At 41.6% G+C, this 20,117-nt stretch overlaps 1 protein-coding gene across 1 annotated transcript in view; it reads right to left on the bottom strand.

The window, feature by feature from the left end:
• The window catches only part of LYPD6 (LY6/PLAUR domain containing 6), a 104,250-nt gene that overhangs the window by 10,348 nt on the left and 73,785 nt on the right, over window positions 1-20,117 (bottom strand). The window contains exons 3-5 of the mRNA XM_089689368.1: window positions 18,163-18,330; window positions 14,722-14,820; window positions 661-791 (exon numbers count right to left, since the gene is read on the bottom strand). Coding sequence (XP_089545494.1) covers window positions 661-791; window positions 14,722-14,820; window positions 18,163-18,280 — 348 coding nt within the window. The 5' untranslated portion in view covers window positions 18,281-18,330. The remainder of the gene's footprint in view (window positions 1-660; window positions 792-14,721; window positions 14,821-18,162; window positions 18,331-20,117) is intronic.

Below are 20,117 nucleotides of genomic sequence, written 5' to 3' on the forward strand. Positions count from 1 at the left end.
CTATGAGGAAAGATTAGAGAAACTGAATTTATTCTCTCTTGAGAAGAGGAGATTAAGGGGGGATATGATCACCAGGTATAATACATAAGGGGGGATATGATCACCAGGTATAATACATAAGGGGGGATATGATCAACATGTATAAATACATCAGTGGTTCATATAGTGAACTCGGTGTAGAGTTATTCACCCTGAGGTCATCACAGAGGACAAGGGGGCACTCTTTACGTCTGGAGGAAAAGAAATTTAATCTCCAAATACGGAAAGGTTTCTTCACAGTAAGAGCTGTGAAAATATGGAATAGACTCCCTCAAGAGTTGGTTCTGGCCAGCTCAGTGGATTGCTTTAAAAAAGGCCTGGATTGTTTCCTAGATAACACAGAATATAACTGGATACTAACATTTATAGGTAAAGTTGATCCAGGGAATATCCAATTGCCTTTCGGGGGATCAGGAGGGAATTTTATCCCCTGCAGGAGCAAATTGGATCATGCTTGGTTTTTTGCCTTCCTCTGGATCAGTTGTGGGTATAAGATTATAACTTTTTTTTTTTTTTGGCCAAACTGGATGGACTTTTTGTCTTTCTTCAGCTAGACTATGTAACTATGTTTTTCTATACCTACAGTCAATGGAAAATGAATATATTGCTTTAAAGGTGTACCTTGTGGCCATGCTTCCCACTGTCTCTGCATCCCGTGTTCAGGCAATGCTCCAGTGACGCGCAGCGTTTTGTCACTGACAAACTTTCCCCCAGAGCATTCATGATATGGTGAGAGTGACAATATCGCGTATCTGGTGACAAAACATTTAAAATACAAATATTAAAGGTCTGCACTGAATTTGTACAATAGTTAAAAATGCATATATTCAGATATTTATCCCATGCAAATTGCTGTTGGTCAAAACTTACACCAAGCCCCGGTTCACATCTGTGTGGTGCACTTTAGGTGTGTTGCATTTTAGGTACATTACTATTTAACTATAAATTGTACGTTTTAAAGAAAGTTCATCAAAGATGCAGCAAGCAGGGGACTTTTTAACATAAAACGCACATAGAATGCACAGGCGTGAACAGAGAATAATGTTATTTTCAGGGCACACAAACACAACTCCAAAATACCTAATAAATAATTCAGGGCATTTAGAGTACATAAATACATCTAGGTGTCTATATTATGCTCTATCATTGCAAGCACAATGGGTCCATTTATAAAGGTTTTTATATATTCACACAGCTTGTACCCAAAATTCACACATTTTTTCTAAATTGGATCCACTTGATAAAAATGTGAATCCTGGGTGAAAGTTGTGTGAAAAAAGGATATACATATACCCAGGACTTTTTTTCTCAAAAAATGGGTGCAAGAACGACCCCCTTCTGAGTCACCCCTTGTTTCTACCCCCGTACCCACCTCCGAGCACCGTCCCTTGGTACCTACTTCTACATACCTCCCTGTACTGCTCATTTTAGAAAATAAAGAGCAAAGTATCATTTTGTATGGAATTTGTCAATGAGTACAAGAAAAGCAGTAAAATCAATCCCCTGCAGCCAGCAAGAGTAGGATTCTCCCAGCAACATTGGACCCCCGCAACAAAATACCACCCCAACAACAACAGGGCCCCAGGAGCAACAGATCTTCCCTCAATATTAGATCCCTTCCAGCAACAATTGACCACCATTAAAAATAGATCCCCTCCAGTTACAATAGATCCCCCAGCAGCCAGCATCAATAGACCCTCCAGCACCCCTTGCCATTACATACATTCAGTGCTGGGCGTGCTGGATTTTCCAGAGCTGCGTTCCCGTGTTCCCACTGGCAAAAAGCCCTGCATATACAAAGCTGTCCACCATACCGCCCCGAACTACATCACTGACCTAATATCCAAGTACCGCCCAGCACGCACACTCCGCTCCTCACAAGACCTCCTTCTCTCTAGTTCCCTGGTCTCCTCCTCCCATGCCCGCCTCCAGGACTTCTCCAGGGTGTCACCCATCATCTGGAACTCCCTGCCCCAACCCATCAGATTATCACCTACTCTCCTCTCCTTTAGGCGCACCCTGAAAACCCATCTCTTCAGGAAAGCCTACCCCACCCCCTGCTAACTTGCCGACCTCCTCCACTCTTCCTACCACTCCATCCCCCACAGCTATCTCCTCCTGTACCACTATCCCCTCCCTCCTAGATTGTAAGCTCGAAAGAGCAGGGCCCTCAATCCCCTCATGTTTTGCATTGTATTGGTATTGTTCTGTCACATGTTCTGTCCCTCTTTGTAATGTACAGCGCTGAGCGAACTATTGGCACTTTATAAATACTGTATAATAATAATAATAATAATATACCCCTTCATAATTTGGTTCTATATTTTTCTTGTCATTTCTTTTAGCCTGGAGTTTTTCTTTAACATCACATCACATTTGTATATAGTAAGGCATGAGTATGTGTAATCCTGCGAGGATTATTATCATAGCCAGGAAACTTCTCTGGGGAGTTCATGCCTAACCCCCCAAACAAATCTCCATTTCACTATTGCTCAGCGATCTCAACACACCCCGAAAGAAAACAACAGAAGCTTTCTACAAACTAACATACCGCCGGCAGAGGTTCAGTTATTACAAGCTGTCGGACCCATCTCTCATCTCCGCTCCACCTACACAAAGGCAGCGCTCATACAGAAACAGTTATTGAGTAAGGAAAGAATAACAAGATTGTCAGAATTCTGGCAAACTACAAACTCGATAAGTGATTAGCAAGACAAGGATGAATATTTTCTCTGAAATGAAATATATGATGTAACTCATTGAACAAAATATGTTTGTAGTGAATGACCTCACTGATGGAGAGCTAAGGGACACAGCTGGTTTTTGGACCCACCTTCAGGGCCATGTAACCTTTATTTAGGAATACGTCTTCAAACGCTGAAGTGCAACAACTGAGCCAAGCACAAATTTCAAGATATTGAACAATTTTATCACAAATAAGGGTGGATACTCTACAGCTGCCTCTCTCAACCGGGGTGCCGTGGGACCCTGGGGTGCTGTCTGAGGTCGTCAGGGGTGCTCCCTGAGGTCGTCAGGGGTGCCGTGGAATCCTGATAGAGAATGGCATTCAGATCCGACTGACCTATCACTGCTCTGCCAAAGTGTAGATTAGCATAACGTGCGCTCGATCAGGGCAGGCAGAAGGGGCAGCTCCGCCAGTGGGAAGGGTCTTGCACCAACCAGGAAGAGATTGAACCCCGTTGGCAATGGCGGAGGAGGCATCTGGCATTGCGAAGTCCGGGCAGATTAGATGCTGGACACGTGGTACAATTTGAGTGAGGGGCGGAGTTCCTGGCCGCCTGTAATGAAAGATCTGCTGGAGGTGGGGGACATGTAGAGAGAAAAGTCAGAAAAGTGATCAATGACAGCACCAGTACCAACTCAGATGGCATCAGTGGTCTGCACCAGGTGAGGATGACAAGACTGCACCACCCAAAGGTGACAGGCAGGGACAGTGCCCAAGACAGCCTGCTCTGTACTCTGTTATATGGAGGCTGCCTTTGATTGACTTCAGTACAACCAGCCTAGCGATAGATGGATTGAAATTCATCAGATTCCCGCTAAACCGGCAGAATTTCGATCCATCTATGGCCACCTAATGTGACAGCAAGGACATTTTAGAAAGACAATTGTGCTCTTCCAACCTTGCACTAACAGTTTGGGAAAGGCACTTTTTTGTTTCAGCAGGACTATATATAAAGACATGGTTTGGGGAGTATGGTGTGAAGGAAAACAGAACAGTGAGCAGCACAATAGTTGTATTACTAAATGCTGAGTCTAGCAGTCTCAAGCCAGCAGTGCCTTAGATGTAATATGAAGATATACAGTTATGAGGCTATAGGCACAAAAATGCCTAGGCACACTTATATACTAGGAAGACCCCTGCCATTTTTTTTTTCTTTTAGGAGGTATTCCAGATAAAAAGGTAAATCTTTTAGGCTTAAGCCAACCATAGATAGTACGGGATTTAAACCATCTATGGGCAGGCTGATTGTACCCAAGTCATTTGTTGTATGACTTGTACCCAAGTCAATTGTTGTATGACTTGTACCCAAGTCAATTGTTGTATGACTTGGGAACAACAAGCATGTTAAATTGTTCATGTGATTATTGCTAGCAGCTAATATAGCCGCTAGCAGTAATCACAGTTTTCCTCCAGCTGCGGGGAGAATGCAATAGCTCTGCAGGAGGGATGCCCCTATCAACACCGACAGTGTTTATGGGGGAACCGAGCAATCTTCTTTCCTGTAACATATGGTTGCAAGAAAGAAAATCTCACCTTCTATGGCCTGATTTGGACACCATTACGGAGTCAGATAGATACCCCTGATGGACTCTGATAAAAACCAGAGCCAATCAGCAGGTACACTGTGTCCCCAGAATAAATGGATTCACAGTCTGCAAAACTGGGTTATTCCATGAATGGTTTCATCCTCCCTGTCCTACTTTTCCCGCCCGCTTCTTCCTGGTCTTCTAATGCCCTGTGAAACTTATCTACATGAAAACATCTGAGCAACATCATAAACTACAACTCTAATCCCCTGTGAAGGGACAGCTATTGTACACTGATTAATTGCTGAGTGTGGTTTCCAGACATACTATATCATGGGCAGTGGACACGGATGTTTGGTAAATACACCCTGACAATAGAAAGGGCCTCTTTCCACCTGGGAGTAAAGACATCTGTGAGGGAATGCTGAAATATCTCTTTCTCCCTAGCTGGAGACCAGGTGAGGTGATGACGGATGCGCAACAGGTAAAGCATAAATCACAGGGGATGTCAGCCATACAGAAGAGATTACCTCTAACGGCATTTCACTGAAGGTAATGTCTTTAAATTCCGATTATCAAGAGTAAAGTAGCTGCTTTGGCAATCTAATTGCTCTCCACGATGTAGAAATGTTAATAAGTGGACCTCATGTATATGATTGAACAATTTGTGTGTAAACTAAAACCGGCCATAGATGAGTTGAAAACCGAACAAAATTTGTGTCGATCAGCAAATCATTTGCTTTTCACATGATTAGTGTGCCAGCTGCGACACAAGGTTTTCGTGCCGCAATCATAAATGCCTGATACAACATGCTGGGGGCTTTTGGGGTTTTTTTTAACTTATTTTCAATGTTTGATCGACAGAATGTTTGGTTTTCAAATAATATTTGGTCGGCTTAAGTCAAGAGGCACTGTATACCTTCTATGAAATTCTGAATTCTGAATAGAAGCTGATTGGCTACCATGCACGGCTGCCCCAGAATAAATCTACCTCTATATTTCATCGACCAGGCTGTAATATGGTCTTACATATGTTCAGTCCCACTTACATGTACACTATATTGCCAAACATATTAGGACATCCCTCCAAATCACTGCATTCAGCTGTTCCAATCACCTCCATGGCCAAAGGTGTATAAAATCAAGCACCTAGGCATACAGATTGCTTCTACAAACATATGCAAAAAAATGGGTCGCTCTCATGAGCTCAGTGAATTCAAGTGTGGTCCGCTGTGCAATAAGTCCAGCCGTGAAATTTCCTTGCTACTAAATATTCCACGGTCAACTGTTAGTGGTATTATAACAAAGTAGAAGCAACTGAGAACAACAGGCCACGTAAAAGGACAGAGCGGGGTCAGCGCATGCTGAAGCGCACAGTGAGCAGAAGTCGCCAACTGTCTGCACAGTCAATAGCTAAAGACCTCCAAACTTCATGTGGCCCTCAGATTATCACAACAACAGTGCGTAGAGAGCTTCATGGAATGGGTTTCCATGGCCGAGCAGCTGCATCCAAGCCTTACATCACCAAGTGCAATGCAAAGCGTCGGATGCAGTGGTGTAAAGCACGTCGCCACTGGACTCTAGAGCAGTGGAGACGTGTTATCTGGAGTGACCAATCACGCTTCTCTGTCTGGTAATCCGACGGACATGTCTGGGTTTGGTGGTTGCCAGGAGAACGGTACTTGCCTGACTGCATTGTGCCCAGTGTAAAGTTTGGTGGAGGGGAGATTCTGGTGCGGGGTTGTTTCTCAGGGGTTGGGTTTAGCCCCTTAGTTCCAGTGAAGAGAACTCTTAAGGCGACAGCATACCAAGACATTTTGAACAATTTCATGCTCCCAACTTTGTGGGAAGAGTTTGAGGATGGCCCTGTCCTGTTCCAACATGACTGAGCACCAGTGCACAAAGCAAGGTCCATAAAGACATGGATGAGCGAGTTTGGGGTGGAGGAACTTGACTGGCCTGCACAGTCCTGACCTCAACCCAAGAGAACACCTTTGAGATGAATTATAGCAGAGGCTGCGAGCCAGGCCTTCTTGTCTGACATCAGTGCCTGACCTCACAAATGCTCTTCTGGAAGAATGGTCAAACCTTCCCATAGACACCCTCCTAAACCTTATGGACAGCCTTCCCAGAGGAGTTGAAGCGGTTATAGCTGCAAAGGGCGGGGCCAACTCAACATTGCACCCTACGGACTAAGACTGGGATGCAATTAACGTTCATGTGTGTGTAAAGGCAGGCGTACCAATACTTTTGGCAATATAGTGTATTTTTTATATGATGTATTCAACAGCATTAGGTTATTATTCTGTAGTATGCCAACATTTTATGGCAATTTAGAGCCTTACAACTTGTTTACAGTCTGCTTTAGTATCACCCTCTATCCTCTCTGTTTAGTGCTAGTTAGTTTAGTCCTAGCTAGACCCTCCATGTTTCTTCTATGATTCCTCAGTCTGTCTTAGTACTTCATGGATCCAAAGTTATTTATACTTTTGATTTTCAGTGTATTTTCTGGAGATGCCCCAAGCTTGTATCCAAGTATCTCTGGTAGGATTTTACTGTTGTCAGAGTCCCTGCTGGGAAGATTTACCCCCTCTATTCTGTTGTCTATTTTAACTCAGACAGAAAGTGATAGAAGTGTTGGAAAATTCAACATTTAGAGTAGTTATCAGGACAGGATGTGAAAAGAAATCTTTTAATGGGGACATCTGTACCAGTAACAACTGTCTTAGAGTTGATCTCTTCATTCCCTGTCCCATAGCAAAAACAGGAAACGAGAGGTGGGAGGAAATTCTTCCAAAGTAAGGGAATCTCTGGTTGTCACCAGAACTAGTGGAAGATTTCCCCTCTATTCCTGTTCTGGTGACAACCCAAAATTTGAGATTTTCTTTGACTTTCACTCCTGAAGAGGGGGAATCTCCCTAACCAAGGCCAGATGGCAAACAAATAAAAAAAAACTTGGTTGCTGCCAAACCAGTGGCTGACAAGACCTGTGCATTTAATCAAACTGGAAGAAATACCATGAAAAGGTCCTTTCACATTATTTTCAATCTCAAGCCCTGAAAAAGCTTTTTTGGACCCCCGAAATCTGTTGGCTACTATTTGGATTGTCTCCCTGACTTTACTGTAAAATAGTCATATCTGGACCTTTTAGGAGTGGCATGGCACTTCAATTTCCATTTTTGTTACAGCAAGAAAGACCTGACAGGTGTTCTACTCCATCTCTCTAATTTACAAACCGCCTTACGTAGCAAATTCTATATGTCAATCATGAAACTGAAGTTTTCTGTTGAAGACAAACAGAGCAGATTACCTAAATCTCTCCCAAACAGGGAGGAGAAGGGAGCAGCGGAAATATGAATGATTGTCCCATCATTGTAGACAAGTTCATTAAGTGAAGGTCGGGTCAGAGGATTCCTGGCTACCAGAGAAGAGTGTAAATCACCAAAGCTGTGATAAGATGATAGGGGATTGGAACAACACAGAGCTTCTTAAATCCCCGCTATTACCTGCAGGTGATATTTTAGTCTTAGCATAAAACAGACTAAACCAAAACAAAAATGATTTTTTCCACGTTCTGACAAGATGCACAGTTTACGCTTCCTGTACTTTCCCAACATCACTTATAGAAGATTTACAGTGAAAAGTTGGATATCAGGCTGTAGAAGTTTTCTACCCCGCAGAGAATGGAGAGAAATATTCCTCGGCTCTTACTAAAATCTGTCTTGAGCTTTTAAATATATAGCCTTTTATCTGCTGTACCACATGGCTGTAAACTGTGCAAGCAAAGACTTCAACAATAGTGTCACACTGACCTCCTCCAGAAGCAACATTCAACAACTACAAATACCATAGTTACATAGTTGGTAAGGTTGAACAAAGGACACCAGTCTATCTAGTTCAACCTGAGTGTGTGTGTTTATGTCACTACCATTGTCCATATGCCTGTACATCATGGTCACCAAAAAATACATCCAAATGTTTTCCAAATTTATGTACGCTCCCCACTGACACCACCAACTGTGGAAGGAGCTCCACATCCTCGCTGTTCCAGCAGTAACCACTTTCATGGATGTCCTGGGTTGAAGTGGTTATACCGGGATGATGCCTGCAGCTAGAGGCATCATCCCAGTATTACAATTTACAGCCAGCAATTCATATTAATGCAGAAGTGATTTGAGTGGCTAAACAGCCACTCAATCACTTCTGCAGGAAGCACAAGAGGGTCGCCCCCACTCTCGCCACCACCGCCGCCTATCCTAGGCTCACCTGTTTGATCATGGAGCCCAGGACCGCTGTAACCAGCAGCAGTGTCGGCGACATTACACACAGAGAGAGAGAGGAACTGACATTGTTCCCCCCTTTCTATAACCCCAGAAACTGGAAGCAAAGAGATTTAGTCATCTCCGGCTTTGGCTCTGTTTACAGCCAGGAAAGCAGCCGATCAGACATCATCGGCTGCATGGAAGCCCAGAGGAGAGATCTGGGGCCTAATAGATCCCAGATATCTCCATAAAGAGGACCTGTCACGGCCCATGCTTTTACAAGAGATGTTGTTCATTCCTTGTGAAAGCAATAGAGTTGATTAAAAAAATAGAAATATATCTAAAAAAAAACAAAAAACAAAAAAAAAAAAAACCTTAAAGCGCCTCTCCCGTGCTTATGTGCAAATGCGAACACATATGTAATTCCCACACGCATAGGTAAACAGTGATTGCACCACACTTGTGAGGTATAGTCGCGACCATAAGACCTCCTGTAAAGGCTTTTAAAGTGTCGCTAGTAGAGATTTTTTTGCTACCGTAGTTTGGCACAATTCCACGAGTGTATGCAATTCTAAAGCATGACATGTTAGGTATCTATTTACAGGACGGAACATCATCTTTTATATTTTAACAAAAAAATAGGTATTATATTGTGTTTGTGTCCAATACAATTCATTAAAGTGTATTTTTTCAAAAAACAATTGCATTCGAAAAACTGCTGCAGAAATACCGTGTGCAAAAAAAAAAAAAAAAAAAAAAGAAAAATTTGCAGCACCCACCATTTTATCCTCTAGGGCTTCTACAAAAAAAAAAAAAAAAAAAGTGTGTGTGTGTAATATTTGGGGATTCTAAGTAATTTTAGCAAAAAAAGGTTGATTTTTCCATGTAGGAAAGAAGTGTCAGAATTGGCCTGGGTTAAAATGGAACACCTTCTCTAACTTCATTGTGTGGCCGTGTGTCTTCTTTAGAGACCTTAGGTTAAATAGTTTCCTCTCAATGCCAGTGTCAGCATTTAAAGATTTAAGTATTGCAATCATATTGCCTCAAGCGTCTCTTCTCCAGAAAAAATGAGTTTAATGTCTACAGTCATTCCTTGTAACTGAGGTTCCCCAGCCCACTTATTGGCTTTGGTGCACTGCTCTCTCCAGTTCAAGCACTTCTTTTCTGAGGACTGTTGACCAAAACTGGACTACATGGACTAGATGTGGCTGAACCAAAGTTTTGTCAAGTGGCAGGATTATTGTTTGATCTCTTGCTAGCAGTCTGCTGGCCTTGCTTGCTACACCATGCATGCTATTGCTGAGCCTGATCTACTAGGACCCCCAGATCCTTTTCCATCCTCGATTCTCCCAGAGATTACCCCCTCCCATGAGTAACTTGCATTCCTATTTATACCAATAGAGTGGGGCAAGACTAGATCCCCTGTCAATTTTTATTTCTGGCTGTATCTCTGTTGCAGATTATCTCTACATTTGTCCTGCAAAACTGCATGTAATTTCATTTTTGTGTGATTGCTGGAAAAATCAATTGTTTATCAATCAGGCTGTTGTCAGCACAGGTCAGGCGTTCATAGGAATCATAAAAATCCACATTTTGGCCACAATATGGAGATGATGATCATAATAAATAAGTACTCATTTCCTATGATCTTCAGCTCCATTTAGTTGCCATAATATGGTACTTTACTGATATATAGTGTTCTTAGAATGAAGAACATCTGGACAGAAAATGGCCTAGTAACTATTGATTTTGCCAGCATTTGCACAGAATGATGTAATGTAAATATCGCAGGATGAATAGCTCCAGAAATATTTATAAACACACTCCTAAGTAAGGAAAAATCTCTCTAAGCCCTATAGAGCAGTAATAACTGTCAAGGGTTCTAATTCTTTCCCATTCTATTCAAGACATACAAAAGACAAAAAAAAAAATAGTTTGGGCTGAAAATATTTTTAAAATAAGATGCAGGTTCCAACCTGGACTAAAGATATTCTTCTCCCAAGTTAGATTTCATGACAGTAAACTGCGCTGCTGTGGACGTGCAAATGATATGTATATGGAAAGGTCAAGTAAAATATTCCACAAGTGTCACAAAAGTGCTACACAGATGAACACAACATTGTGATGCAAAATAACTAATAGAGTATAATAAACAGTCCAAATATTTAAAAGTATCCATATTGCTCCAAATGTGCCCGTGCTCCCAAGACAAATACACGTGATAAGCCTCAGTCTCCAAATGTGCTCTGAAGAGCCCCTACAAAGACTTGCACCCATCAGATAAATTTGACCCTCTGGAGATATATTTTTATTTATTTATTACAGGTACTTGTATAGCACCATCAGTTTATGCAGCGCTTTTACATACTGTTTATATTGTACATTCACATCAGTCCATAACCCTGCGTTCACATATATGTGGTGCGGTATATCGCATGTGATTCCCACAGGAACCGCACCGCATTTGTATGGCTCTATTCGCACTGCACCCGCACCAAAAAGGTGCAGGATCTTTTTTTGGTCTGCACTAGAATCAGATCGCATGGGTATTCACACCTATGCGATCCAATTCTGTACATCGCACCGTGTTTTGAGGACCGCTTTCAGGGTGTTGTTAACTTAACATACACACTCGCAGCGGTTCGCATGAACGGGTGCGATTCTGATGCAGTGCGGAATTCGCACAGAAAATGCTGCAAATTACGGACCGCATCAGTGTGAACCAGGGCTCAAGGAGCTCATCTAAGGTCCCTAACTCACATTCATACTAGGGCAAATTTAGTAAGGAGTCAATTAACATACCAGCATATCTTTGGGGTGTGGGAGGAAACCTATGCAGGCACACAGAGAACACACAAGTTGTGCAGGTGGTGCCGTGGTGGGGATTTGAACCAACAACCCTAGTGCTCTAAGGCGGGAGTGCTAACCACTTAGCCACTGTGCTTTTTGGGTCAAGCCCCTCATTTCATCTCACAGCTCAGGGTTCACAAGTTCATATCCACCTGTATCATATACTGCTCCAATTCAGGAGAAATAATGCCACAGAGAAGCCATTATTGCACAAAGCAGCTGAATGTGTTAAAACCACACAATTACATGTATACAATTACACCCACTTACTACTGTGGCAATATACCAGCCCTAGGTGTATTCAGCACAGCTCAGGATGCGGGAAAGATGGCTGCCGTCGCCTCGTAAACCAGAAAGCGGCGTGCTTTCCACCAACAGGATATGATGTCACCGGAAGTGACGTAAAGAGCAGAAGTACCTGCGGCTCCCAAGAGCTAGTTTGCTGAACACATTTTTCTAATAAAGTTATAAAAAAAATGCTTTTTAGGGGGATAGTACAGATTGGATTTAATGTGACACCTAAGCTGGCCATAGACGGATCGAAAGTCAGCCAGTTCAGCAGAAACTAGACAGAATTCAATCCATCTATGAGCACGCTGGTTGTACTGAAGTGGATGTATCGATCCACTTCAGTACAACCAGCCTGTTGGGTTTTTTCATATGATCACTGCCAGTGGCTATAGCCTCTGGCAGTGATCATTGTATTCTGATGGCAAGGAAACCTCCCACTGTTAGAATACGATATCACAGTGGCAGGGATTCAGCCATCAACACTGACTGTGTTGATGGGGGAATCAGCCGATTTTCTTTCCTTCAACCCTTTCCTGCATAATCTATGGCCAGATAAAAATGCATGAGCAAATGAATGCTGAAACTTCTGCGGTGGACGATGAGATCCACAATGTAAGTAACCCCACATGGAGTACTTTTTGAGAATGCAAGTCTTGCTGCCCTCAACGGACCAGGGAAATCCAAAGGAACTGTGTGCAAAGAACCAAACAGAGGGTGCACGGGCCTAGTGTATTACCTTCTAAAAATTAGATTTATTGAATAAAAAGTAGTATACTCACAAAAGAGTATACTACTTTTTATTCAATAAATCTAATTTTTAGAAGCTAATGCACTAGGCACATGCACCCTCTCTTTGGTTCTTTGCACACATAATCTATGGCCAGCCTGAGTGCCGATACAATCATGGGAATAAATAGGCAGAAGTCCTGCAAGAAACAAAATCATTGTACTGGCATTTCTAATGTGATCCACAAGCAGATCACTTCTCCCCTCCACTTGACTACAGGAGTCCATAATAATGAGTAGATTTAGTTTTCTGATTAGATTGTTTGATTATCTAGAGTGGTACCTTCATATATTTTCAGGTGTGTAGAAACGAGGGCTCAAAAACAGATGTCACCACTGGAATCCCTGGAAGGTTTAAGAAACTATGGGATGATTTAATTCTCCAGCGTCTACCAATGATGACATTTTTTAAATGACCCTTTAGAAGGCCTGGACATAAATCATCAAAAGGCAGGAATCCAATATGGATTTCAGTGGCTTCTTACCATGGGAAGGAAATCACGTAGACAGCGACTGTGTGTCACACAAACGGTTGGACGAGCGTGGGATGGAAATGTGTAAACAGGAGGATATTTAAGGAACTGATCCTGTAAAACAGTATCTGGCCCTATTAAAGTTCATCTGCTGGGCCCCTGGAGTGAATTTCGAGTAATGGAATCGGGTTTTATCTGATTGGAGACGCTAAGTGGATATTAGAATATTGTGTTGCGCAGATTAATGGCTGATTAGATTCTGCCAGCCTTCACATCTTCTATCGCTGGTACAGATCTGCAGACAATTTTGTCTCCTGTGCAGTCACTGGAGTGAACTGGCTTTAAATTAAAGGGCAACTCCAGCCAAACATATTCAATACACAATGGAAAGACATACATGAGATCTGTTTTACCTGACAGAAGGGAAAATAATGAGCTTCCTCTCTTATGATCACTCATCCATGGTGAGCTGGGCAGCATAAGTTAAATGGTAACATCTTTCAGATGCTACAAAGCTGTAGACTATATAGATTAGCCATAACTTTACAACCACCCACCTAATATGGAGTAGGTCCCTTTTTTGCTACCAAAGCAGCCCTGACCCATTGAGGCATGGACACCACTAAACCTCTGAAGGTATGCTCTGGTATCTACCATCAAACTGTCAGTAGCAGACCCTTTAAGCTCTGTAAGTTGTAAGGTGGGTCCTCCATGGATCATACTTGTTTTTCCAGCACATTCCACAGATGGATTGAGATCTGGAGTCCAGTTCAACAACTCCTCAAACTATTCTTGGAACTATTTCTTCAGTGTGGCAGGAGGAATTATCCTGCTGAAAAAGGCCACTGTCATCAGGGAATATGTTTTCATCAAAGGGTGTACTTGGTCAGCAACAATGCTTAGGTAGAGGGTAGACCCTGGTGCCATCTCTTCCCCTAGTAAGCAACGCACACACACATGGCCATCCACATGATGTAACTCATGATATGACGCATCAGACCAGGCCATCTTCTTCCATTGCTCTGTGGTCCAGTTCTGATGCTCACGTGCCCATCGTAGTTGCTTTTGGCTGTGAACACGGGTCAGCATGGGTAACCTGACCGGTCTGTGGCTATGCAGTCCCATACTCAACCAACTGCAATGCCCATTTTTTCTACTTTGAACACCTCAACTTCAGGGACATCATGTACACTTGCTGCCTAATATATCCATTTGACTTTCAGATGCCATTGTCACAAGATAATCAATGCTATTCACTTTTACTGTCAGTGGTCATAAAACTATTGCTGATCATTGTAATGACAATTTTACTGGATCTGCCTTTGTCTTAGGTATTTAGTAATGACTATCCCATGATACAATGAGTTTCCTCCAAGTTAAAGGGGGTGTAGTATGCGATGGTATAGAAGAGGGAGGTGTAATTATAAATGCTGAGCTCACACTGAAGAAATTCCCAGCATGCTCCCAGACTTCTGTACTCATCGCAGTGACCAAGCTGTCCGCCTACCATGACAAGTCTACTCAATAAGAAGTTGGGGAAAAGGTTAGCTTTAATTTTCTAAAGTGATTAGAAAGTCAGGGGCGGAGGGGCTGGGCATGACAAATTCAAAGATACAAACAGACAGTGTTCTAAAGTCATCTACTTCACGGGTGTAACAAATGGGCTTTTATCACCAGGGCAAAAATATTCATTGTGTGTCAGTCATTAAAGGATTAGAGAACTGGATTTCATGCATGAGAGCACTTACCTCTTGGGCAGTAGACATCTGGGGCCCAGCGATTGCAATCATAATTGTCTTTTGCCTTTTCGCAGGTGAAACATTTAAAGCCCCCGGGGTACGGCGTTGCTATAAAAACAATATCACAACAGTGAGAAAACCCGGATGTGTCACAAACATTTTTTTATTTATTGCATACAGATGAAATGCCAAAAAACCTACTTTGTGACAAAATCTCATCAAAATGATTGCCTTTTTGTAAAACTAAATATGCTGTTAAAAAAGGAGTATGTCTGGCCAATTTTTGTTTTTTCTTTTGGATAAAGCAGTAAATGGTGAAACTCCGTCTGGTTTTTATTGCTGCCTGTGTCCCATGGGGGGGATTTCCGACTAGAAAGACAACAGGAAGCGAGAAGAAATTTCTCCACAGTGCAGGGAAATCCCCTCTAAGAATGCTGTAACCTGAACAAAGGTCTCCATTGGAAGATTTCCCCTGACACGCTTATTGAGACATTTCCCTTCACTTTCTACTCCAATGATAATGGTTACCAGAACATTCAAAACAGTGGAGTCTATAAAACATGAGAGGTATTTATACACGGATTGAAAAAGAAAAAAAGTTCTGGCTTCAGGTCTACCTATAGGGCCCATTTATATTCTTGCAATATGTTAAACACGTGAGTTAGGGCAAGGCTTCAAAATCAATGGATTGACAAAATACCAAGTCCTCATGCACACTGGATGTTTTTACAGCTGCTGTTTTTGGCTTTTTGGCCTTTTTTTCTACAGCCAGTAAACTCCTCAGCATGTTATCCTATGTGTCCATACACATATAGGCTGTAATCAGCATTTTTTTGGCAGGGGCGTTTTGTGCCTGGAAAAAAACCCCAGAAGTAGTGAGTTTCTAGAGGACTTTGTTAGCTGTAAAAATGCTCTAATGCTAAAAAATGAGGTAAAATATGGCAAAACATTACAAACCAGAGTTTTTACACTTTTTTTGAGCAAAAAAATATTTTTTTTTTGGTTAAAAAATTCTAAAAACCGCAAAAAAATGCGGCTAAATGCTAAAGCAAAACCCCTAAAAACCTCACGTTTTAACGTGACTTTACACAGCTAATGCTACCAGCGTAATTAAAACGCCCCGTGTGCATGGAGCCTAAAAATCAGATATGCCACAAAATATGCAATGCAAAACACACATTTTGTTGCATTTCTGACGCAACGTGTGTGTGGCACTTTGCACTGCAACACGTGCACTGCCTTAGTGTGTTGGGGTGGTTTTCAAAATGAATGACACTGCAATGAGATAGCATGCACGTTCCTGCAACACAAAGATGTCAATCATCAAAACCTATATTGCAGTTGATAGTATACAAAATCTACTTGCGCTCTTATGTTAAATGATCAATAAATAAGCACATATAGCTGCTAACATCTGATCCTATACCTATAGATCTGATGAAGTATAACAAATAAAGCAAAAAATGATGTAGCGCTAAAACAAAGAAAATATAAAAATAAATAAATACTCTGTTAATGACTCATATTAAGCACATAGTCAATATAACAAAGTAACACACTCCTTAACATGTAAAAGGAAAAATAGTGCGTGATGGAACTAGATGAGTGAGATCTAAAACACATGTGAGATCCCTACACACAGTGCACATATCAAAAAAGTCCAGTGATCCGTATCACATTCCTTCCGCTCATGCAAAATCAATGGACTGTGTATGGACCCACACACCCCCAAGTGCAATCCAAAACCGGCTGAAATGGCCTCTCACCTCCTATCTGCGACCCTGCAGGGCCACAGAGCATGTAATATCGCCACTGGATCAAGATAACATTCCTCTTGGGTAGATGACTTGAAGATATGTCCCCAGTACACTGATTCCACCTCTCCTATAATATCCTTAATGGTCAGATGAGCAGGATGGATCCCAACTCAAATCCCTCCTCTGGTGCCACTTCCATCAAAGTCTCCTCTTTTTTGCGTATCACATGGGGCTCATGTGATACGCAAAAAAGATATTACATGCTCTGTGGCCCTGCAGGGTTGCAGATAGGATTTTTTTGATATGTGCACTGTGTGTAGGGATCTCACATGTGCTTTAGATCTCACTCATCTAGTTCCATCACGCACTATTTTTCCTTTTACATGTTAAGGAGTGTGTTACTTTGTTATATTGACTATGTGCTTAATATGATTCATTAACAGAGTATTTATTTATTTCTTTTTATATTTTCTTTGTTTTAGCGCTACATCATTTTTTGCTTTATTTGTTATATTGCAGTTGAGCAGCTTGGTAAAGTCACTGTTGAACCTACAGCACCCTGGAACACCACAGTGACACCAAACATATACAAAACCTAAGAGCAAACATAGAAAAAATGAAAAAGAGGTATAAGGTTCAAAGTGTTTGTAAACCCCAAGGTCCTGTTCACATTAGGCAATTTGGAGTCGCAGGCAGAATTGCTGCAGTTCTTCCAGCTATTTCAAATTGCAGCAAAAAGTGTGATGTGCTTTTGGGTGCCATTATTCCTAATGGTACCCCAAATGCAGTGCGATTCTGCTGCAATGGTTTACCATCATGGTCGTGCAGCAATCACAGCAAAAATCGCTTGTAAAAACAGTGCTAAGCTTGTCGCTCAAAAAAGAGCAGGAGCTGCTTTTGGGAGACAAATGTTCACAGGGCAGCCCACTGAGGTGAATGAGCTGCCTAATGTACGACATGTGGAAACGCATGCAAATCACGCCTTTAAAATTGCAAACGAGAATGCATTAAAGTGGTTGTAAACCCTTCCATATTCCCATTAAAGTGCCTGGCCTTGGGTGATACGCAGAGATGAAACAAATCCCCCTAACCTAAGTTGTACCTGTTTATCAGCAGCCATCTGTCTCCATCTATTCAAAGTGCAGAATTTACACAGGATCTCCCAGGTCTGAAAAGCAGGGGGTGGGAAGCTGAAGTTACATCAGTGAGGAGAGCTCTGATAGCTGAAGAAACCCCCCTTCCACACAACACACAGGAACAGAGCTGAGGCTTTCAATCTGCTGGAGGTCCCTCCCCTGTCACCATTTTTCTCTTGGTGTCAGGAAAAGTTGCCAGAAGTGACTCATGCTGATAACAGAGGAACAAAGCAGTGGAGAGAAATGACACTTCGGGCTCTTAATTAAGTACACACTATAGAGGGATATGGTTTGTTATTATTTCATGTCTGAGGTTTACAATCACTTTCACCTGTCAAGAATCTTGGTTTAAAGCAACACAAAAAACACTCTAGAAAAGATAGAGATATATATGATGACTGATGTTTCCAATTGTCATATTACACTTTATTTGTTTGCCAAAAATGAATCTGTCATTGAAAATATCCTATAACTTTCATAATAAAAACTGAAAGCCTTTACAATGTGTCCTCCTCTCCAAGACTAGAAGTGCAATTTATTAAAATTGAATGCCTTACTTGATGGGTAGAGATAGATAATGTCCTGCACTGTGAACTCTCGGGATTGAACTGTACTCAGCCAATCAGCTACATGGGTAAAAAACAGGAACCAGGCCAGAGCTGGCCACCTTTCCATCGCAGAACAGGGTCCAATTCATGCAGCCATCAGTGAGCCCATCTTAATGCCTGAGGGTAGAAGAAAAGCATAAGTTATTAGAATTAGACTCTACCACGGTGCCACAACTAAAACATCTTCTTTGGAAAATACTACCCCCTTGGTAAATACTAACCTCCTTGTCATGCTGATATTGTGGTTTCAGTAATTGACTCACAACAAGTATGCAGATCAGAAGTTCTGGCTTCATTCTGGCACTACTGATCAAGTGAGTGACTAAAAAAGTGCTGAAGCCTCAGACAGCTGGTACCGCCGCTTGATGACGTCGTGGTGACGAAACGCGTTGGGCATGGCCTACTTGATGCTGACGATAGGACGCTCTTTTGGCAGTGTGTGTCGGAGGTGATCCGCGGTGAGCGGAGATCATTATCAGTGCAGTGCTGCATATTGCTGGTGAAGCTGGTGTCTGTCTGGACACCTCTCTTGTGAGTTGTTTGGCATTTTAAATAAATTTACATGTGTTTAAAACGTACTGCACCATCAATCTTTTTCCTTTGTCCCTGAGTGAGATTTATATATGGAGATACGGAGTTAATGGAGAGATGCATCATGAGATCTATGGCTGTAGAGTATTGATTATTTCAATGAAATCCGATTACCATTAGTATTTACCTGGATGTGATTGAAAAGTTACTACAATTAACACCTGGATACCGTTTACCCATCGCTCCCAGAGCAAAAGCGCTATTGCTGTTCTATAATTTGAGCAGCATATAGCTCTGGTGAGTCCATCTAATTTATCTGGTGGTGGATTATTCACAATTTTATGAATTCACAGAGGAGATATATATTTTTATTATAAAATTTTTTGACTTTGAATTTTCACAATATTAATTATGGATATTTAATTATGTTGATATATGAATTCACAGAGGAGTGATATAAATCTAAAAAAATCTTTGATTTGCACAAATTAATTATGGACACTTAATTATGTTGCACAGATTGATTATGGACATTTAATAATATGGATATATATTTTATTTAGCGCATGCCTTTATTATATATTGTTTACTTTGCCAACAATAATTTTTGGTTGGGTTTTGCTGCTATCATATAATTTTATTGGGAGACAGTGTGGCGCTTTTTCTATTTTGATTTATTTGGAGCCCATCTTAATGCCTGAGGGTGGAAGAAAAGCATAAATTATTAGAATTAGACTCTACCACGGTGCCACAACTAAAACATCTTCTTTGGAAAATACTACCCCCTTGGTAAATACTAACCTCCTTGTTATGCCGATATTGTGGTTTCAGTAATTGACTCACAACAAGTATGCAGGTCAGAAGTTCTGGCTTCATTCTGGCACTACTGATCAAGTGAGTGACTAAAAAAGTACTGAAGCCTCAGACAGCCAGGCATCTAGCATTTCAGATGCAGGTCAGCAATGTTTCATTTCAATTCAGTGCTTTCCGACTGACGTTTTTAGATCAACGTTCCACAGCACAAAGCCCCATGTTGTAAAACGGTCACTATATGGTCCACATTTGACAGCTAGCAGGCCATTGTTAGCAGTCAGAGCACATTCTGTCTGACAGATCCAGTCTATACTAATAATCAGCATATTTCACAACCATGTGATCACATGCAGGCTGTTATGTTTGTTTCCAAACCCTGCAGCTTGCAATGTCCACGCCAGCCTGAAGATGGCAATGTACATTTGTTTAATACAGTAATCATCAGATACAATTACAATAATAAAAAAAAATATTTATTAATACAATTAAAACTTTTATATTTGAAATAAAATGAAAGTAAATATTTAAAGCAGAACCCCACCTTTGCCCGCAGCCTTCTG

The sequence above is a fragment of the Staurois parvus genome, unplaced genomic scaffold, assembly GCF_062004578.1.
Source record: "Staurois parvus isolate SC_StPar_1 unplaced genomic scaffold, SC_StPar_1.0 ptg000471l, whole genome shotgun sequence".
In the NCBI taxonomy this organism is placed as follows: Eukaryota; Metazoa; Chordata; class Amphibia; order Anura; family Ranidae; genus Staurois; species Staurois parvus.